We start from the raw sequence: 23,129 nt of genomic DNA, 5'->3' as shown, positions 1-23,129 counted from the left end.
TTCCTCATAGCCACCCACATGAATTCAGTTGTCTGCAAGATCAAAGCCTTCCTATCCCAGCTTTAACACACTAACAGAATCAGCACCCTTCTCAGCATTGTCCTCTGCTACATCAAACGCTTACAAGAGTGTCACAAGTTTCCATCAAATTTTAGCCACAGCCCCAACTTGAAATTTAGCTTCTTGCCAAGCTTTATGTAGCCCGGTTTTGTGAAATCTGTACTAAAACAATGAAGTGCCAAATAAACTCAACACTTTAATTGTTGTTTTTGTATTTGTCATTGGAGGACACTAAATGCAGGGGACTAAAGCTCTCACCACAGGAAATTCTCCTGGGCCCTGCCCCTTTCTTGAGCTCAGCAGAAATTGTCTACAGATTTTAAAGCTTATCTTCACAGTCATAAAGGTTAGAAACTTGCTTGTTTTTTTTTTTAAAGATGAAAGCTGAAGTGCTCTGGAAGTTGAATACTTTGTGCAAAATCACAGAACATGTGCAGCCCTTCCCAGAACAATGTTCTGCAACTACAATGGGCTGAAGCCATAGGTTGAGGGAAACAGAAAACACGCAGCTGTATTTATTCAAATAGCTACAGCTACTTTTTTTTTTAAGGGACTGAATAGAAATGGTGCCACATGGAAACATATTGTGAATAGGACTTACTAGGAATTCCAGATAACAAGTTCAGGACCTGGGGTTAGTCTGAATATAATGTATTGCTGCACACATTGATAAAAACCAATGTGGCAAATTTGCAAACTGCATGCCAATTCCTTGTGGCACAGTTCCATGAAAATGGGAGACTGTCGCTATGCAACAGCAATCACCAGCAGAACTGTTCAGATACCCCCATTACCAGACTAATAATATGGCCCTTCTTTCTAACTACACATTATATTTCTAAACTAAGATTTGGTTATTTAGTAAATAAGCCTCATAAAGAGATCAAGACAAATCTATATATTTAATTCTCTTGGGACATGCGTGCCCAGGATTTGGCGGCGGAACTCTTGCGACATTCTGCAAGAGTTCCGAAGAGAGGACTGAGGAGGAAAGGGGGAAGGAAGTGTTGGTGGTGGCCGGCCGGCCGGCGGAGGAGTGGGGAGAGAAAGGCGGTGGAGGGCCGTGGGCGGGAGGAGAGAAAGGCAGAGGTGTGGGGGGGACAGAAAGTGGCGGCGGGCAGCGGGGGGGGAGAGAAAGGTGGAGGCGGGCCATGGGCGAGGGGAGAGAAAGATGGCAGCAGGCGGGGGGAGAGAAAGGCGGAGGCGGGCAGCGAGCGCGGGAAAAGAAAAGCCGCGGCAGCAGGCAGACGGGATACAGGAAAAACGGCGGTGTCAGGGCCCGTCTTGACCGCCTGCTGCAGCTCTGTGTGGAGAGAGGAATGGGAGGGGAGGAGGGCTGCAGAGCGCAGGGATAGAGGGAAGGGGAAGAGAGGAGAGACCGGGGAAGGAGGCAGAGGGAGGGGAAAACAGCCGGCCCCAAAGTGCTGCACAGATGCTCTGTGCAGGGTTGGCTAGTATGGAGTATTTCTTGCCTGACTGTACCTGTGTCAGTGAAATCCTCACTTTTGTGACCAAGGTAGAGTGGCATGGGTGGTGGTACCATTTTAGTAGACTTAAAGCCAAACCAATTAATATGCCTATTGTGCCATTTGGTCCAGGGTTCCAGTCTAAGCCATTTTTTGAAGGGCGGTATATAAATCAAATAAATAAAAATAAAAATAATAAACAATAGATCAGAGCCACAGCACAGAGGAGGCAGGCTTTAACCCTTTGCCCATGCCACTGACGCAATCCAGATCAGCCCTCCTCCCACAGGTGCTATTTGCCCCAGAAGGAAAGCTTCTATTACTGCCAATGGGAACTTTCCTTCTGGGCTAATTGGAAGCCATGAGGCAAGTGATCTGGTTCAGGATCAAGGTGGTGGCACAGGGTTAAAAAAAACCCTTCTCCCCATGTTACCCCAATTTGCATCGGGGGACATGGCTGCTTTTTACATTAAAAACACACACACACACACCCCGAGAGCTCCAGTTACAGAACAGATACATCATCTCCTTTGGCCCTAGTGCACATGTTGAGATCTTATCCAGTAATGTACTTATATGAACTTTTTCTTGGCCTCTCCCTTCACAACAGCAATCCTACCACGGTCTAACTGGGTCATAAATACCTTCATTTTGATAATCTGACACAGTGGCCAAAATCCAGACTCTAATGTCACTCTAAGGCCTTTTCTGTTGTGCAAGGAGGATTAATTTTCTGTGACACCCCACCCTCTGCCCTTCAACTGTCTGTACTTTCTGAAAATGAGGTTGTTCACAACCAGCCTTTTGTGGGGTAGGAGAAGGAGAGGGTTCTGCTGGGTAGAGAGGATCCTCTGGAACAACAGGTTACTCACCTGTAACTTTTGTTCTTCTAATGGTCATCTGTACTTCTACACAAATGGGATATGCGCCTGCGCAGAGACCTCGTCAGAAACTAACAAGCTCAATTCTCCTGCTTTGGACAGGAATCCCGCCCTCAGCCGCTATATGCAGCTGTGCCACTCCTTATTAGGGATGTGCATGGAACTGTGGAGGCGCGATCTAGCGCCAGCGGAGGTCTCCCTTTAAGGGGGGGCTTGCACTTACCCCTCCCGCCGCTTTCCCCCCGCTGGCACTCCATTTTTGAGAAACATTTTTGGGGCGGCAGTGTTCCTCCCTGCTGCCCCTGCCTCTGTTGTTATCCAGAAATACCAGAAGTAGCAATTGCGTCTGCCACTGCGCACGTGCCCGCGGTCACATGGGCAATCACTACTTCCAGTAGTCAGCAGTGCAGCTAAAGTAGTTGAACATTTCAGAGCACTGGTGCTTCTTGCATTGTTCCAGTGATTCATAGGGATGTGTACAAAACCACCTGGCCCGGTTTGGTTCAAGTTTGAAATGAACTTGAACTGCACCAGGCCAGTTTGGTTTTGGCCCCTTCAAAACACACACACACCCATTCAGTTCAACAAGCTTTTTTTTAAAAAAGTTTTTAAAAAAATTTACACCCCCCCCCAGGGGGCTTCTCCAAGGTGGCGGAGGTGGGGTGTCCGCAGAGGTTCCCTCTACCCCCGCCGGCCTTTCTTCCTTTAAAATTCACCTGGATAGGGTGTCTTCTGCCCTTTCTGGGCCCATTCCCTGCTGCAGCAGCCATTTTGAAGGCTGCTGCACCTGCGCAGTGGGACCCTGTGTGGCCTGGGTCATGAACCTCCATGGACCTCACCCCCCCCCCGCACCACCTTGGAGAAGCCCCCCCGCAGGTAGTAAGTTAAAACAAATTTTTTTAAAGCTTGTCGAACCCCTGAACTGGGGCGTGTGTGTTATGGTTCAGGGTCAAGCCAAACTTGGCGGGGGGGGGTGTCAGCTCAACCCTGAACCTTCAAACTGAACCATTTCGACATCAAACCGGTTTGGTTTTGAGCCTGTTTGCAGACCCCTAGTGCTTCGTCAGTAAGGATGTCGACCCCTGAGTGGAATTAAGCAAGTTATTTTTTCAATATAACTTATCTTAAAGGGCTGTTGTAAGAATAAAATGGGATAATCCCATCCTGAACTTCTCAGAAAAAGGCTATGATGCAAATGTGATATCTCCATTCCTATGTCCTTACTTAATTCCACACATAATGCATACAACCAAGCGCATATGATCTTAAAATATCCATTCCTTGGTGTTTTTTGGATTTCTGATAACCAAAGGTGTGCTTTTTCTGAATTAAAGTTGCCAACATGCTTCACTCTTGCACCCCAAAATATTTATTTTTAGAATACTAAAAGCAATACTAATCATCCAATTCCAGCGAACTACCCATCCCATGCATACTTCCTGTTCTAGGTAGGTATCCTCTGAGGGTAGATAATTCTGCACTGTCTCCACATTGAGAATGTAAATCGTACCCATGCAGAGGTATGGCAAAATTGCATGCCCCTATAGAGGATGACTGGAAAGAGGGAAGGCCAGAGTGCTGAGCTATGGGCATTCAATTTGTGCTCACATGGGCATTCAATTTGTGCTCACATGAGCCTTTGTTTCATGTATTTATTTTATTTTATCTATCATGGCAAACTAGAACTTCTCTTCCAACACACACAGTTTGGGAACGATCAACTCATCTCTTGTTCATAATGGGCAAAATGTAATGAGTCCCTGACACTTACCATCCTGGCTGCAAGCTCCATAAAGTTTGATGACATGTGGATGGTTGACCTGTTTCAAAAGATTGAATTCAGAAAGCAGATCTCTCAGTTCGCTATTAGAAGCATTTTCTGCAGAAAAGAGCAAGATGATAAGCCCAGTTAATTAATTCAAAACACTGTCCCCATAATGTTAAAATATCAACATATTGCTTGGATCTCTTTAGCACTGGCTTCCAATCAGCAAGCTATAGAGATCTGAAGGAAAAAATCACCAAAACAACTGTTTTTTCATAAAACTACTATAAACATAATGTGATAACCTGGTCATTTGGAACTTCCATAAGTTATTAAGCTATCAGAGATATTAAAGAATACATTTCTTTGAGATGATTAAATATCTCAAATATCAAAGATATTTCAAATGTCTTTGTTAATTTGAGATATTAGTAAAGAGATATTAAATAAATGCATTTCCTTTTTATTCCACCTTAAAAAACAAACAAACCCAAGGCAGCTACCATAAAAGCAGAGCTATGCAGTATATGATCTACTTGGGTTGTCATCAATAACAGGAAATGGTTTTAGCCTCATAGATGCCTGCCTATAGGCAATAATGGGCTGGATGAGGAATAATAAACTGAAGCTGAATCAAAGCAAGATGGAGGTACTCATTGTTGGGGGTTGTAATCGGCAAGATGGGATATAACTTCCTGTTCAGGTTGAGGTTACACCCCACCCACCCCTGCCAAAAAGAACAGGGTCATAACTTGAGCGTGCTCTTGGACCCAGGTTTCACTCTGGTGCCTCAGGTTGAGGTTGTGGCCAGGAGTGCTTTTTACCAGCTGCAATTGATTCAACAACTCCGCCCATTACTTGAGAATGGCCTGAAAACAGTGGTACAGCAGCTGGTAACCTCCAGGTTGGACTACGGCAATGTGATCTAGAAACATAGGGACCTGCCATATACTGAGTCAGACTATTGGTTTATCTAGCTCAGTACTGTCTACACAGACTGGCAGCAGCTTCTCCAAGGTTGCAGGCAGGAATCTCTCTCAGCCCTATCTTGAAGAAGCCAGGGAGAGAACTTGAAACCTTCTGCTCTTCCCAGGCTCCATCCCCTGCCTTCAGGCTCCATCCCCTGAGGGGAATATCTTACAGTGCTCACATGTGGTCTCCCATTCAAATGCAACCAGGCTGAACCCTGTTTAGCTAGGGGGACAAGTCATGCTTGCTCCCACAAGATCAGCTCTCCTCTCTCTATGTAGTTCTATGTAGGGCTGCCTTTGTACACAGTTCAGAAACTTCAGTTAGTTCAAAATGTGGGAGCCAGATTGGTCTCTGGAGTACCCCGAAGAGACCATATTATGCCTGATAAACAGTTGCACTGTCTGCCAATATGCTTCCGGGCAAAGTACAAAGTGCTGGTTATTATCTTTAAGGCCCTGAATGGCTTAGGTCCAAGTTACCTGAGAGAGTGCCTTTCTCTACAAGATCTCCACCGCTCATTGAGATCATCAGGAGAGGTTTGTCTTCAGGTGCAACAGGTTATTCTGGTGGCGACCTGGTATAGGGCCTTCTCAGTTGTCGCCCCTAGATTATGGAATGAGCTGCCCATTAATGGGAGGGGACTATCTTCCTTGGAGGCCTTCAGGAGAGCCTTAAGGACTCATATTTTAAGCCTGGTTTTTAATGATATTTAGTTTTAATATTAATTTTAATCTGCTTTTAAGTTATTTTTTAAATTTAAATTGGTATGCATTTTAGTGTAAACCACCCTGAGCCACTTTAGGAAGGGTGGTATATAAAATAAAATAAAATAAAATAAAATAAAATAAAATAAAAACAAATAAAAACAAAAACAAAAACTGGGATGAATCCATTCCTTGTGCTGTCCTCTTGCACACAACTATTTAAAAAAACAAAAGAGAAGTTCTGTCCTCCTCTTTTGCATCTAATCATTCAAAAACAGTTCCCTGTCTTGCTGTAACAGCATGGTGGCATACAATCAGCATAAAGCTAGACACTGTGATGTCAGCAGTGTGGTCAGTGGCCCCTGATGGCTCTTCAGGTAAATGGTTCCTGGCAACTAGCTGAAGTTGCAGAGGTGAATACAAGAAGCCTTGGACCTCTAGTCATCCAGGGATGGCATATAATTTCTGGGCTACAGAATCACACAAATAAATCAGTGAAGGAATTAGGTAAAATGGATGGGGCACAAGATGCCACAAAAGGAAAAGTGTTCAGACAAGTTCCAGAGAAAAGTAACATATCCTACCAAGTGATTTCTGACACACCAGTACCAGTGAGTGAAGCAATGACATCCGTTTAAGGAGTTGTCAGAGTTCCCAGCCCCTGATCATGGCAGATGCCAATTTGTGACTGACTCACCCCTAAGTGCATCCTCCAGCATGTGGCTGACATGATGCCAGAAAAGCCAGAAGCCCTGTCAAAGCCCTGGTGTACTCCTGCTCATGTGAGAGTTGCTGCCTGGGCAACTAAAGGGAATGAAGGTGGGAGCAAGACAGGGGACATTTGGGAGAGTGGGTATGGGGCACAATTATGAAGCTGAGACAGTCCTACTTGGAAGGAAGAGGAAAGGGGTAATGGTTGAAATATGCTCTTCCATACTGAGGCCTAAAGAGGGGGAGGGAGGAAAATATATTCTCAGGCTACACAGAGAATTAGTTACTGCTACTGTTAATATGGCAGCAGAAACTTAAAAGTGCTTCTCTGGATTCCTGACAGGATTTGAAGGAACTAAATGGATCCATCTCCTCCTGAAGACAAAATGAAGCCCATTCAAGCCCTAGAAGATGGTGCTGAGAGGCATGAAGTAAAATGTCCTTTAGTGCTTATTTATATTCAAGGTCCAAATCTGTAAGGTGGGCAAGCAATTGGAAGAAATTGCATTAATTTTACTTTGTAAATGTATGAAATAAAGCAAAGTTGTGCTGTCGAGTCGGTGTCCACTCCTGGTGACCACAGAGCCATGTGGTTTTCTATGGTAAAGTACAGGAGGGATTTACCATTGCCTCCTCCCACACAGTATGAGATGATGCCTTTCAGTATCTTCCTCTATCATTGCTGCCCGATATAGGTGTTTCCCATAGTCTGGGAAGCATACCAGTGGAGATTCAAACCATCAACCTCTTGTTCCCTAGGCAAGTTTCTTCCCCACTGCGCCATTAGGTTACATCAACATAAACCAGGATAAGACAGTGAACAAGGGGAAAATGTGTAATGGGGCACATTTAGGACCTTTCAGGCAGAAGGTTATAAAAGAACCCTGGATTGGCTTGACATACTTTGGTCCAATAGATCCCTCAACCAACACCCACTTTTAGCAGTTTGTTGCCATATCAACCCCTCACATTTGAGCCCCAACATTCTATTGCAAAGGAAGGTGCAGGAGCTACAGAGTGAATGCAGATCAAACTGCTGCTCAGTGGGTGAGGATTTTTAATGATTTCGAGAATTTTGCTTGAAAGGTATGTTGGAATAGTTTGACAAAAGGGAATAGACAGAGTTACTTGGAAAACTAAAGGATTTCAGGATCTCTGTAGTGTTCCAATGGAACCCACTCCTCTTTTAGTAACCCTCTATATTTGTCATTGCCTATGCAAATCCATTCTTTCAGTCAGATCTGTGATGCTGCAGGAAAACAAGGTGATTCCAGTTCCTCATAGGGATGTACAGTATATCATTAGGAGAGAATGAACATGGATGATTAGAACAAAATACTAGTTAAATACCCGTGGCTTAGATGGTTTCAAAAGTTTATCAGACAAATTATCAGAGGGCAGGTCTGCCAGTGGCTATGAATCATAGCTGGTATAAGTCACCTTCAGATTCTAGGGCACTAAGCCTCTGAACACCCATTGCTGATGGGAGACAGCTATTTGCCTACATGCCCTGCTTCTGGGCTGGTTGCCAATATAGGAAGTAGGATGCTATACTACATAGGCTTTTGCTCTGATTCAGCAGGTCTCTTCTTTTATTTTAAATTAATGGAAGTTGGGGTATTGTGGGTGGGGAGTCCTGCCCTTCTTACTACCCTTGTTCCTGCCTCTCTTTCTTTCCCTCCTCTAGTCCTTCCCCTCTGCTCTCCCCTCCCCTGATGCACCACAGCCCTATCTCATCATTCCAGGGAAGAGGCAGCAGACACTGTATAGTACCCTATGCCTTTGTTCTGGGCAAGTCAAGACCAAGAGTTCTCTAACCATTATGCACCCAGAAAAAAACAAACCATAGGAAGGGCAGGAAAGGGAGCAATGGGTGTGTGTTTGCGTGTGAGTGAGTGAGTGTGTGTGTGTGTGTGTGTGTGTGTGTGTGAGAGAGAGAGAGAGAGAGAGAGAGAGAGAGAGAGAAGGTTGGCCTCCTGCTTTCTCTTCCATGCCCTATTCTATCTCTCTACGATGGTGACAAACCAAAAGGCTCCAGTGTGATATGAATGAAAGATCTGACTACTGTATATCGTTACAGCAGCTGTAGTCGGGGCAACTGGTAGACAGAGTGCTTAGCTTGATATATTAATCTTAAAAGTTATATGACACAACGAGACACCATTTTTTGTGTTAAAACATCTGAAATAGAGTGTTCTCAAAGAACTCTGGAAATGTCTCCGTTAGATGACAATTTGAATGAGCTGCATTGACGATGCTAACTCCTGTGGCCCTTGTGCCCCCATGGAAATGACTGTCCTCATCACTGCAGCATAGAAAAGTGTCAGAATATAAATAGAACACTCCATGACACTGGGTCACAGTGTTGGAGGAGTCTGATTGCCACTGGACTGCTTCTTGCTTCCAAGCTAGACCTCTGTCAGATGCATTAAAAGGTTTCTAAACAATTTGCAGATCTTCCCAGGCACACACACAAAAAGTACCTTTTAGCATTTTCACTGCCACAGTGGTATATCCAGCCTTTCCCTTGAGTCTGAATGCAGTTGCCTTAACAACCTTTCCAAATTCTCCTTCTCCGAGTGTCTTGCCAAGCACCAGGTTCTTCCGAGGAAATTCCCACTTTGGATCCTCCTGTGGGGTGTGGAGAAAAATAAAATCCTATGATATAGAAGTGTAATAACTTTTGATACCAGGAATATTTTACTCCCTTCCCTACTCTGTGCATTGCGGATTGGCTAGTAGTATTGCTATCAACCTGCCTCTGCTCTGGGTTAAGCTGCAGAGACTGGTAGATGAAGGAGGTCTTGACTTAGGTAAAAAAAAGACCATTCCTCACTCAAGTCAAGCCGCCTGAGTTATGGCTTTAGTGACAAGCCCCCCTCCCCGTGCCTCTTTGTCTAAGATATCTGGCAACTAAGGTAAGGCATTTTTAAAATCAGAACTTTCTATTAGTCAGCTGCATCCAATAGGAAATTTGGTACAAACCAGAAGCACTACAATCCAGTGTAGAGTCTAGAATTCACTACAGCCCTGGATAAATTTATACTATTGGAGGACATGGTTTACTAGCCAGAGAACAACTTTCTCATCATTATAGTCTTTGTCAAATATTTTAATTATTTTAAAAGCAAATATTGGACACTGGGGGGACAGCATCCACTTGCATAACATGATTTGTGCAATTATTTGCTTTTTGGAGAGATGGGTGGGTACAAAACAAAAGCAACTCTTCCTTTAGTACATGCATAGCACTTCTATCATTCACGTACACTGCCAGGGCTAGGCTGGGGCCATGGGTGGTTATACCTGAATCTAGATCTGAAGGGTCTAGATTCTCTAGCACAAGGCCTCTAAATAATTGGCTTGAGTTGAAAACAGGAGAACCTGAAACCTGAGGTGTACCAACAGAAGGCACTACTATCTCGACCCAGGAGTAGACCAGATGCCCAATATTTATAACAGATCTAGCCAATTCAGAGGCTTCATCCAGCTTGCTGATCACAGGTGCTGAAGTTACACACTCCTTCTGTACCTGAAGCATGAGAATACACATCCATGCTAGATCCCAGCTCCAGTGCCCCTGACAGATACTTTACAGAACACTAATTTCTATACATGGTGGGTGGCAATGATGGTGAGTTCTGTTTCTGAGTTTCAGTGGTGCCAGAATTGAGGACTAAGTGTTTGTTGCAAAAGAAATAGCAAAAACATTTTACCCTGATTTATAAACTTTGGAAAACTGAAGGAGAGGGGGAGCTTCGTTTAGAATTCATCTATTCATCCCAGACAATTGTCTTTCTGTTTTGGGAGACTATCAAGCCTGACAGTCACAGAACAGTGATAGTTGTATAAACCAGCTGAGAAATAAAAGCAAACAGCACACATGCTTCTATGAAAGCATCAGTCCCTAACACCTAAATATATCATATGAGCAGCACACACAAAATAGTGTTTTACTGGCAAACCACCCCCCTCAAATGCCTTCATATGGATGCCAGGTAACACAGAGAACTCACATAATGCATATACTCACAACTCAGGGCTACATTAAGAGGATCTTTTAAAGATTATGATACTAGCTAAGACTACTGGGCTTAATACTCCTGAAACTGAGCCTCCAATCTCTGTTTTTTAAATTTAATATAGCATGTGTGCAGCAGTTTGCCATGCAAATGGAATCCTGTTATTCTTGGCCATTAAATGTGATATGGATAACATTAATTTGAGGCCTTCTTTTGGTTGATAACCTGCAGATGTGGTCATTTGGGGCAAATTAAGATGTACAAGTCTGGAGAATATTACTGCTACTGGTATTACCAGTGTTTTCATGAAACACCATTCATGCATCTATTATCTCACCCTATCCCACGTGCTCAGAGCAACTAACCAGAAGATGTGAATTGTATACAAGGGTTGATCTCCATTAAAGGCTGGCCCCTTTAATTGTTTCTGGTTCTCTCGAACAAGGTATTTGTTTCACATGGCCACCTTAAGAGCATATCATGTGCTAATTCCTTCAAAGAAGCACTTCAGTTTTGAAACTAGCATGCAAGTCTCATGCATTCTGCTTTTAGCCAAGTCAGCACTACATATAGAGGGAGTCACTCTTTCCAAAATGAGAGTTTCCCAATGGTTTCCCAATGGGAGAATCACCTACAATCTGTTACAAGGCAAATGGTTACACACAGGCACTGAAAGACCTTTTGCAGGTGTCCCTCACCTTGGGAAATGAAAGGGATATCTGCCAAGTAAGAAGGAACAATGCACTTTACATTCCTAATCTGGCATGGAAAGGGTGGCAGGAGGTTGGGGAAACCCAGGGTCAAGGCGGGATGATTGCCAGTTGGCCATTTCTGGCCTAATCTTTAGGGCTGCCTGTGATGAAACACATGACCGTATCATAGTAAAGAGAAAGTAAGATTAAAAGTGGGGGATGAAGATGATCATAAACCAAATGTTAACTTATTTTTAAAACACTACTATTATTTGCATTTTTAAAAGATGCAGTACTGTATTTAAAAAAAAAATTAAGGAAGCAAATGAGCTCCACAGATTGTGCTAGTTGATACAGCTGCAATGGGGAGTAGCCAAGCGGGGTTACTAGGAGACATTACAATAATTAGTCGCAGGCTTTATGGGGAACTAGTTTACTGTAATCTAATTGTTCATTCCAGTAGAACAAGTGATCACTTATGGTTCCATACCAGAGGACGCATAACTAACAAACAAGCCATTGTAAGTTGGAATAGTCACAGAATTGAATGGAACATTTTCTATTCACATGGGTCTGATTTTCAAAAAAATACACTTTCAGCAGCTTGTTTTCCAAAATGCATATAGAAATTGGCCACAGGCAAAACAAGGAAAGCAAACTAATGATAAGTAATACTTGGCATAAATATATAGCACAGTGCTTCACATTCATTATCTTGTTTCAATCGTTATAGCAATGCCATCAGATAGGTCAATATTATTATCCACATTTTGCAGATGGGAGGCTGAAAGAGTGATTTGCCTAAGGCCACCTACTGAGCTCATGTGGAAAAACTAGTTGTTCCCATTTGGGGTGCCCACCTGCATGAAAAGATGAATCTTTCCATTGGATGAGCACCAAATTGAAAATGCAGATGCACATTCAGATGAGCATCCATGTAGGCCGTACATATGGAATTGGATCTTCCTTGCTGGATTGAGCATTTAAGACTTTAAATGGATTAGACACCACATACTTGGGTGTGAAACTCCCCCTGGATATTTTGCTAGTCCTGTTAAAACACTTTTGGCTTTCCTAAAAATTTCTTAGATGTTTTGCCTAAAGAAGAACCTCAAATTTATTTTTTATTTTTATTTTTTTCATTTATATCCCACTCTTTCTTCAAGGTGCCCAGAGCGGTGCACATGGTTATGTTTATCCTCACAGCAACCCTGTGAGGTAGGTTAGGTTTGTAAACGTTTGGTGACAACTTTAGCTACATAGCTTGGATACGTTTTTTCTCTCTCTCTTTCTCTATCGATAAGGCATCCTCTTAGCAAGGCTGTTGTCATGACTGAAAACAAGAAGCACAGACAAGCAATCTCAGCAACTGGGGGTTTGCTAGAGTGTCTTGTGGGTTGGCATTTAGCAGCCAGGATCTAAGCCAGTAGAGGGCTATTGAAGCTTTAAAATTATTTTTTAAATAGTTTAAAAGCTTTCAGTTTCAACATGCTATTTGCTTTGAGATTTTTGGACAGGAAGGGATATAGATAGATAGATAGATGATGTGCAGGATACAAACTAAATCCCATTGAAATTAATGGGACTTAAATCATTCATGTCTGGGTCCTGCCCACTGCTCAGTGTAGAAATATAAGAAGTCTGCTTGTGAGTTATTTATGACTCAATAGGCACCTGCAAATAGGCAGCATAACAGTTTCCTATAGGACAGACTCTATCAGTCATAGTTGTTTACAAAAAGGTCCCACTTACTTGGGAATGTCCCACTGAACTCAGTGGGAGTTGATTCTGAGCAAAGTTAGAAGTAAGTAGCAGGAGCTGCATTTGTGGAAGACTCTGCAACACAACTCAGCTCAGCATTTTGCTAGACAAGCAGAAGGGGAAGGGGGATAACAATTTTTGCTGCTTTCAGTCTCCTCCCTTGAGAAGTACCTTTTGATTTCAGAAATTTGTCCCTCAGGGCTGCGTACTATTAACACTGGCTCACGTACCACACAGTGTTCCACAGACATTCTGTGCACTGCAGACACTGCTGTGGCTTCTAATGCAAGTTGCACTAGAGCACCCATGCACGCACACTAAAATTGTGCAAGGGAGTTGTGGGATTGTACAGCCATTGGAAAGAATGACTATGCAATCATGCCACTGGCTCACATTCAGCGCAGTGAAATGCGGGTGGTTCAGCATCTTTCTAAACCCCATTCACACTTTTGTGGAACAAGGCAATTCCACGGCAACTTAGTTGTGCAAATGCAGTTTTATGATGTGATGCCCATTGGAAATAATGGGTGTTGCACTTTGCAACTGCTTTTGTGCAACTTTAAGCTGCAGCAGAACTACCCTGTTTCACAATAGCACAGGTTGGGTTTAGACAGGTGCAGCAGTGTGGGAAGTGCTGAACCACCTGCGTTTTGCTGCACTGAATGTGGGTTACTGCTTTGAATGTCAGCCACTGGGACTTACTTCTAAGTATACCTGCTGTAAGTAAGTATCCATCATAATTCTTTAAGTATAGTGAGTGCTCAGTAGGCTATGTGACCCTTGAGTGACCTTCAAGTTCTATGGAACTATGATCTCTATAACTTGAATCTTCCATTATACAGTATATTTTGAAGAATTTGTGCAAATAAAATCATAGTTCCTGATGATCTACAGATACCAAATTCTGCATATACAACCCTACCACCTGAAATTAGTTGAATGTACTACTTTTTATACTGGAATATGCTGGGGGAAAGGTGTGTGTGTATGTACACACACAAACACACTCTTTTAGAAGAAATTCTGGATATAATCATATTTTAATTGTTATTGTTTCTCAACAGATTTTTAACATTCAATAATCAGATCAATAATTTCAAAATGACAACATCCCCAAGAGAAGCAGAAGATCTTTCTCAGATTCAGATTTACCATACATGGTTATTATTCAATAAAATGAATAATGTTTGCAGTTGAAATCCTAGAAATTTCAAACTCTTCTTTTACTTCCCTTTTGCAAGTACATTAATAGAAAAATCTATGACATATACATGTGGTCCTTAAATAGCAGTTTTGCCAATTCGGGGGCCATCTCCCTGTATACCAATTTAGTTATAGTGGGGTTAATTTCAATTATTCACCATTTCCTACCTTCACTCCGCTACACTGGCATACTATTAAAATAGCCATTCTCCCCACTTCTCAGCTGGTGTGCAGGGAGATTTAAAGAAGCAGAACAAGAAGCAAAGGCTGCTCCATCCACTCTCGCCTCATGCACGGCTTCTTTCAACCCACTGTGCATCAGCTAAGAAATGGGGAGAGTGATTATTTAAACTTTATACCTTCCCACGCTTCTCAGATTATGCATGAGGAGGCTTACAGTTTAAACAGCTGCTTTTCCCACTTCTCAGCTGATGTACAGTAAGGTTTTAAGTTTAAATGGTCACTTTCCTCACACAGACAGCTCCATCCATTGCTGCCACAAGAGTGGATTGTTTAGCTAAGGAGCCTAACCTCATTTTGGGGGTTAGGTCAAGCACTCTAATATCATAGTTTCCATGAACATTACCCCAGTGATGTTAGAGGGGGCCCTGGATTTCATTTCTTGAACTTTCCTAGCAGTATAATCTATGGAAAATGACTTTGCCTGGTCAACAACAAGCCTCACCTACAAGTATTGTTATAATGTAATTCATCACATCAATTAAGTCCTATTAAGCAGCGAAGTGTGCTGAAGTCTAGAGTATAACTGCCTTGGGATACGTTTTATGAAAGGTGGTCGATAAATCTAACAATAGAATAAATAAAAATAAACATAATTTTAGCAACAAACAATAGCAAAAAAATCTTCAAAATTTCAATGATCCTGTACTCATTATATATTTTATGGGTGGGTTTCCATACTGCCAGGTTCTCGGTATACTGGGGACCAATGCTACATAAGAGGCTGGAGACAAAGTTCCTACGGTATGTGAACATGAAACTTTGGAACTCTTGCTTCTTAATTATTTCTCCTCCTAATCTTGTATGATTTTCCCTTGATAAACACTCTCTGTGACAATATACAACTAAATAACAAATAACAACTAAAGCATCAATGAGCTTCCGTCCATGGGAAGTATCATAAGACTGCAAGAACTTACAGGTATTTTAAATGTGTCTACTGATACTTGGTTCTCAGAGTCCATGGATGGCCGACGGACATTAGTCGATGAGTAGCTTATAGGGTAGGACTGGGCTGGTCGCCGGAAGGTCATCTCTGCTGAGGCAATAGGTGGCTTTGGAGAATTCTTGTGGTAACGATGGATGAAGTAGGAAGAAAGGAGCACAGAAATAATGAAGGACAGCAGAACTGCCCCTGCAATCACAGTTTTGCACATCTCATCACAAAATGGTTCTGTGGACAAAGAAAGATTTTATGAGGCCACTCATCACAATTCTTCCTTACATTCCATTTAATTTGTAAAACTACTATATTTTTCTATGAATAGGAAGGATGGGGTATATATGATTTTGCACTCCAGGGAGTTTGTGTGTGTCTGTGTAATATAAGTGTGAGGAGTATACAACATAATTTTTACATAGGAGCAGCCATTTAAAGATAAAATAGTCAGTGAAGGCAATTATCATTTGCCGAATACTTTTATTTGACAAGGTGTTCTTGTGCACCTGCACTGCTGCAAAAGTATTACTTTTATGTCTTCAACTGTCTTGTGTGTGTCATCTAAGATAGAAGCAGCTGCGATCAATGTTCACCGACACTTTTTTGTTTGTTTGCTAAGATTCTTGTGCAACTGTGCTGCTGCAAAAGTATTACTTTCATGTCTTCAAGTGCAGGTATACAAGAAAACCTTGTCAAACAAAAAAAAAAAGCTGCAAAGAATGATAGTCACAGCTGCGGCTACCTGCACTCATTTACAAAGCTAGAAGAGGCGAAGAAGCTATTTCTAGCTTTGAATGGCCATTTGAATGGTGCAGGCAAATGCAGGTAATACAATGGTGTGGGTAACACAATATTGGTTTGGGGTTGTTGCTGTTTTAACAAAACTGCCAATCTGTTGCGGATTATACTTGCATATGGGTCTGCAAGTACTAGAGAAAAAGTGATGGGAGAGTTGGCAGAAGATAATCTCCTTCATTTATCTCAGAAAAACTTCCCCTCAGATGTTGAGGCTGCTTCTACTGCCACTAATGAACCCTGTCAACCTGGTCTACTCAAATGAGCAGACGGTCTCTGTCTATGTCTCCAAATCAACACATATATCCTGGGATACTTCCTCACAACCTTCAATTATCTTCAGTTTCCCTTTTGATCAAGAGTTAATTGGAAGATGACTCTCCCTTTGGGTGAGAACATGCCCTTGAAAACTTAGGAGCTTTCTCTGTTTTCATCTGCACTTAAAAAGGATAATCTAAACAGCACAATGATAATTATTCTTATTGCTATTTACATAGGGCCATCAATGTAGATGGCACTTTACAGAATAAGAACAGCTGTATGCATTAACTTTCACAGCAGGAAGCTTCCCATGTCCTAAAAGCAAACTTTGCCATATGAGTTGGAACCATAATTAGTTGGAACCATTCATCTTATTTATTTATTATTTCTCTGTGTAAACCGCCCTGAGCCATTTTTGGAAGGATGGTATAGAAATCAATCAATCAATCAATCAATCAAATAAACAAACAAACAAATAATGTAACGAGGGGTTACCACTGACATGGAGCAGGGAAATTCTCACACTGAAGTGGTTTCAATTTGTGCAGAGTGTTTTGCTTCATAACAATGCAGGAGGATCCTGATCCTGAAGGCAACAGTAATGTACAGGCTAGCTCAAATGCATACATGCAAGGATTCCAGAACTCACTGCAAGTTCATGGTGGCCTTAATACAGGCCAGCTCAGCTTTGGCACCCCAGCTGTTTTTGGACTACAACTCCTATCATCCCCAACCACAGTTGCCAATAGCCAAGGATTATGAGAGTTGTAGGCCACCATCTGCAGGAGGGCCAAAGTTTATCAGGTCTGCCTTAAAATGACCTGAGAAATGTCAGTAAGATGAGATAGTAGTTCAGAATTCTCTGCATATATAAATCAATTGTTGGTTCAGGGACTTTGGGTGGGGGAAACCTCCTGAAAGAAAATAGTTGTTTATTTCACTGCACTGCCTCAGAATACATGTGAATGATCACTTGTTTGAATACTTTCCATGTCAAAATGTCTTTCTATGTCACATGTTTCCAGGCCAAGAAGAAGGCGAAATGTTTGAACTGACTCTAGACTACCACCGATTATGTACTGTATATTGGTTGACATCCAGAGCAGTCTTCCAGTAGTGGGAAAGGAAGACACACAAGCACAAACGAGACACCCCCCTCCCCCCGGCACCACCACCACCACCACTATCACTCTGGCCATGTAGCCTCAAGTATGCACAAGATGGAGGTCTATAAAATCATGCATGTTGTGGAGAACGTGGATATACAGAATTTCTTCTCCCTCTCCCATAACACTAGAACCAGGGGTCTTCGCATGAAATTAATTGCCAGGAAATCTAGGACCAACAAACGGAAGTACTTTTTCACACAACATATAATCAACTTGTGGAATTCTCTGGATAGCTTTAAGAGAGGTTTGGATAACTTCATGGAGGAGAGGTCTATCACTGGCTACTAGTCAGAGGACTATAGGCCAGCCTCAAAGGCAGGATGCCTCTGAGTACCAGTTGCAGGGGAGTAACAGCAGGAGAGCGGGCATGCCCTCAACTCCTGCCTGTGGGCTTCCAGTGGCATCTGGTGGGCCACTGTGTGAAACAGGATGCTAGACTAAATGGGCCTTGGGCCTGATCCAGCAGAGCTGTTCTAAGGGGAAGACATATTTTGACTATTTGCTCCAAGAGTGCCCTATGTCGTCTGATAATGTGTCCCTGAGAGCTGTGTGACTCTCAAAGCAATTTTTGGGTGATACAGAGCACTCCTGGAACCAGAGTGAATAATCAACATTCACCTCCTTTTTGCTGTGTGCCAAAGGCTGAAGAGCCCCAGCACAGCTAGGAAAGCTCTCTCTCATGCTGGCGAGTCTTCCTGAAGTGCTACTAGAAGATTGTTCAGGATGTCAGCCACAGTCCCCTAACTGAATCCATGGTTTAACCAATGCTTTGTATGTTTCCTGCCATGCTTCCTACATTTATCTTTAAACATGCATGGACATAGTGGCTTTTACCTATCCCAGATTTAAATGTTGTTATAAACGTGTTGGAGCATTCACTATTGCAAATGTAAAATCAACCAAACAGTGGTCCCTCTAATTTTCCCCATCTCTGTGCGGAATGGGTTTTTTTCTGGGCAGCAGTATCAAGGCACTGTGTGCACATGCATCCAAAGTGGGGCCTTTCTAATTCAACCTGAGTGGGATCTAAAAATAACTGAGCAGATGTCAGAAAACTTGAGAGTGTGTGCATGTGTGCACGCCTTAGAGGGAACAGTGCAACCAAATAAACTTCAGACTCACCTCTGATATCAGCTTTCTCACAATAGCAGGGTCCTCCTGGAAAGCAATGACAGACTCCATGTCCTGCCTTAATTCCAAGAATGCCTCTCTGATGGCCACCAACAATTTCGTTAGCTAGATTAAAGAAAGATGTAAACAAGTTTCATTTCATAGGCAGGACTTGACAGCTCATGTCAATATGGGTTTGTTCTATTGAGTATTTGAAATTAGACTCAATTTAAAGCAGGAGAAATGAAACTGGGTGTAGAAACTGCAACTCTCTTTGGAGTTTAGCTCCAAGTCTCCATGAGAAATTGTTACAGAACAGACCGCCTTAAATATAATATTAGAAAATAATGTGTACATTCAGTGGAATTCACAGTGGCTTGCACATTTGCTGAGCATACAAAAATAGCTAAGCCATTGCTAATGTTCCTACAAATATTCTTCAAAGTTGTAACTGTGGATAGCTTTACTGTCCACAGCTATGCAGCAGCAAGTCCCTTCAAATCAATGGGACTTATCCACAAGTAACTATATACCAACGTTAAAGTGTTGATTTCTGTTCCTAATATTTGTGTCAGGGCTGACAGTCTGTAGGAGGTGAAGCAAGGCAGACAGATTAATTGGTGGTGGGGTGGAGCAAGTAGGCTGTCAAGCAGATAAGCAGGTACACGGATGATGAAGTGGACAGGCAGGGGACAGGTAGGCAGAGGATTCAGTAGGGGCAGTTGGATGCTTGGTTTTTACCCCCCAAATGGGTGAATTGCTCAGTCTGAAGAGCTAGATCAGAATCAATGGCTCTGGCCAAATTAAGATGTAATGCAAAATCACAGTTAATCCATGGTTTACCATGATCTTATGGTTTGCAAATGAGGAGAAGAAATTTACAGCTGTTCCTAGTTTAAAAGATGCCAGGATTTGTTGTTATAATTCCCAGTTTATTATAACCATAGCTTGTGAATAAACCAGGATATCAAACCAGGATCTGGCTGGATGTTTGTAGAGCTGCACAGCCCACAGGGACATATTTTTTGCGTGCTACTGGGTGCTTCAAGGGAAATGAGACTCCCTTTTCTTGCACAATAAATGCTGCAGAGCCCCAAAAGCCTTCAACAGCAGGGAAACATCATCCCAGTACATGCATACCACACACTTAGTGAGGATGTTGGCCCCATGCACTACAAACTAGTGACAGTCCTTATGGCTGTATGCTTATTGTGGGTTGGTTTAGCCTTAGTAATTCTTAGAGCTAGGCTGGAAGCTACCTAAAGACTGGATACCACCAGTTGATACATGCTGGTGCCACTGTAATATGTTATTTTAACAGAAGATCCCACAATTTTCAAGCTACATTTCTAAGCATTCTCAGTGGCATCCCAACCCACATACTGGTCATCATGAGTTAAGTTACAAGTTAACACTTTGTTTCCACCCTTGGCCACTATATAGGCAGCTATTTAAGAAAGCACTCTGAAGGGGGAATTATCCTTTTGCAGCAGCAAGTGCAAGAGATTTGCCTCCCTAGAGCCATCCTGGTGCATCTAAGTTAGGTGGTCAGGAAAAACAGGGTCAAAGAAAGGACAAGGGAAACCGATGCTACAGCATAGCAAAGAAGGACTGGGAAACCAGGAAGGAGGAGAAGTGGTTTCAAGACTAACCAGGAAGTGTGAATATATGTCACCTTCAAATTCTCAAAATAATTAGTAAATAAATAAATACAAACAGCATGTTTGATTCAGTAGTCAAGGTCACTGAGAGGTATTAAAGACAGGGGGAGCCCAGAACTCCAGCAGGATCTGGCTGGCTGGCATGGCTTTGCAAAAGCACATGCACATTATAATGGAAACCCTCTTGGATTGTGTTTCAGGTGAAGGGAATTAATCAACTCCAGGCTTTTGATTAACTAATAGCTGAAGCTATTTCTCTAATGAACAATGATTTTGCAATTATGTTTCTAGAGATACAAATGCAGGGGGGAAAGCCAATGTTGTGTGCGTGTGTTCATGTGGGCAGAGGTGCATCTAGGTAATTTTGGAGCCTGGACCTAAAGGCCTTTGGAGCCCCCGCAAGTTAAGCATCATCCCCCTACACACACGCACCGTGACACACATAGTATTATTAACACATGGGTTCTTGAGAGCACAAACAGCAACTAAACTAACAAGAATGTAAGAATATAAAGCAGGTATATTTTTGCAAATATGCATTAGCAGAAACATTTCAACACAGAACTTAACATATTCCCATCCCACTTATTTCTTTCCCCACTCCCCTTTCTGTTTCTAAAGCAAAGGTCACGCTCGGTCACAGTCACGTTAGGCTGCCCGATGCAGTGTGGGCCTGCAGCATGGTGTGACAACCACACTACCCAGGACTAAAGAGGATTTGGGGGCCTCAGGAGGAGTGGAGGCCCCAGGAGGAGTGGAGGCCCTGGACGTCCGCCCAGAAGTCCAGGAGTAAGAGCAGCTGTGTGCGTGCGTATGTGTGGCAGGGGAGAAATAATTTGGCATCAGAAAAATGTACAGTAGCCAGCCAATGGGACAAAGTTCAAGTCTGAAACTAGCTGGAAAGAAGGAACCAAGGAAGAGGGGTGCTGGTCCAAGTGGATGCTGTTGCTTTGGGGGCAACCAATTGAGCCTTTTCTCACAATCCATGAGAAGGGCTTGGTGGGTGGGTGGGAAGGAAAGTTCACTAACCTTCCCTTCCCTGCAGTCGATCTGCTGAAGTAGCTGGGTGCGTGGATCATGCACCCAGTTGATCTTCCGCTGCCTTAGGCAGCACAGAGGGTTGGGGGCCAGGACATGTCATTCCAGCCCCCAGAAATCCCATGATGCACTGCATGAGTGCACGGTGCGTTCTGGGTATCCCCCCCTCCTTGGTGATGGGCAGGAACCCCACAGTCTGGCAGACAATAGAAAAAACAGGGCTAAAGAAATGCTCGCTTCCTTAACCCCATTTAAGAGGCTTGCCTCTTTACTGGGTTTGCCATGGAAGTGTCGCCAGGATAGGTCGTGATCCTGATGGTTCTTACAATCAGCAAAGAATGGGCTTGGCTTCCTTAGCCTGGTTTCGGCTGATTGTAAGAAGTACAAGACTGTACAGACTGAGTCCTTGCCTGCTTTCTCAGGCTGAACATGGATATTTGTAAATAAACTAACAGATTTTACAGAAATGCCATGAGTCTCTAGTGTTCTCTCCTTACAAGGGAACAGATTGCTTCTGGAACTTATAGCACACGAGCAAGTGAGCATACAGGAAGGAATCTCCACCAGAGTTTAATAAACTAAGTAGTGTCACCAGATAACATGAGTCCACCAAGCACAGGCATTTAATAATATGGTCTGAGGGAAGGGGCACCATCAATATTTTATCTAGAACACTGCAGTCCCAAGGCTGATCCTACTGTGACACCCTACAGAGACAATGGTTGATTTTCCTTGTGGTCTGTGAACCAAAGAAACATGCATACTATAATATCTATATGCCTGCCCTTTCTGAGGTCAAACACATGAGTGTACTTATGTCTTTTGAGACTGGGCCTGGCCAATATTTGGATGGAGCAAAGGCTGGCTAGAAACTCTTAAATATGCTACCTTGAGCTCTTTGGTGGAATGTAGATGTAACAATAATACAAATCAAGTTTCATCTATAATACAATGTAGAAGGCAGATCAAGGATAAAAGGTCAAGCATCAGACCCAGGAAAATAACTGTTCGTTCTACGTCTTGAAAGCGTCAATTACCCTCATTGTTACTGAATTTCTTCATTTTAAAATGGAAATAATAGTGATACCCAACAACTATTTGCAGAGTGCTCAGAGACACTTCTAAGCAAGGCACTCAACAGAAGTGTTAAGTATAACTGCATTATTTCATCTTTTAAATAAGCATTCAATTATGCAGACACGGTATATGCTATTATTTAACATAACCATCAAATCCTGTAACTGTACATTCTTTAGAACTAGAAATCATTGTGCAGATTAATTGTAAAGTCAAAGGCTAATTCAATCATTATTTTAAAAAACCACTATCACATAATATAAGTATTATTGTACAATTTTGCATATATGTTTTGTTTTCATTCCAGTCCTGTCTCACTACCCTGGAAACCCAGGGCAACTTCAGAAATGGTGTCTGATGCAGAAGAGCTGCATCGGGATAAAACCAACCACCAAAACATAAAGCCAACAATTAGTGAAACCTAGGGATGAAAGCTCTTCTATATCCCTAAAGAAGCTAGTGGGCAATTTTAATGTATATTCTTCCAGAGATTTACTACTAGTCATAAGAACATAAAAACAGCCCTGCTGGATCAAGTCCAAGGCCCATATAGTTCAGCATTCTGTTTCACACAGTGGCCCACCAGATGCCACTAAGAAGC

The 23,129-nt window shown here is 42.6% G+C and overlaps 1 protein-coding gene across 4 annotated transcripts in view; it reads right to left on the bottom strand.

Annotated features, from left to right (window-relative positions):
- The window catches only part of RET (ret proto-oncogene), a 192,811-nt gene that overhangs the window by 30,517 nt on the left and 139,165 nt on the right, over positions 1-23,129 (bottom strand). For all 4 annotated transcript variants that reach the window (XM_053311676.1, XM_053311677.1, XM_053311679.1 and 1 more), the window contains 4 exons: positions 18,765-18,878; positions 15,398-15,651; positions 9,043-9,190; positions 4,179-4,286 (listed from right to left, as the gene is read on the bottom strand). In XM_053311676.1, the coding sequence (XP_053167651.1) occupies positions 4,179-4,286; positions 9,043-9,190; positions 15,398-15,651; positions 18,765-18,878 (624 nt within the window). The remainder of the gene's footprint in view (positions 1-4,178; positions 4,287-9,042; positions 9,191-15,397; positions 15,652-18,764; positions 18,879-23,129) is intronic.

The sequence above is a fragment of the Hemicordylus capensis genome, chromosome 3 (assembly GCF_027244095.1).
Source record: "Hemicordylus capensis ecotype Gifberg chromosome 3, rHemCap1.1.pri, whole genome shotgun sequence".
Classification (NCBI taxonomy): domain Eukaryota; kingdom Metazoa; phylum Chordata; class Lepidosauria; order Squamata; family Cordylidae; genus Hemicordylus; species Hemicordylus capensis.
This window is presented reverse-complemented; position numbering and strand designations above follow the sequence as displayed.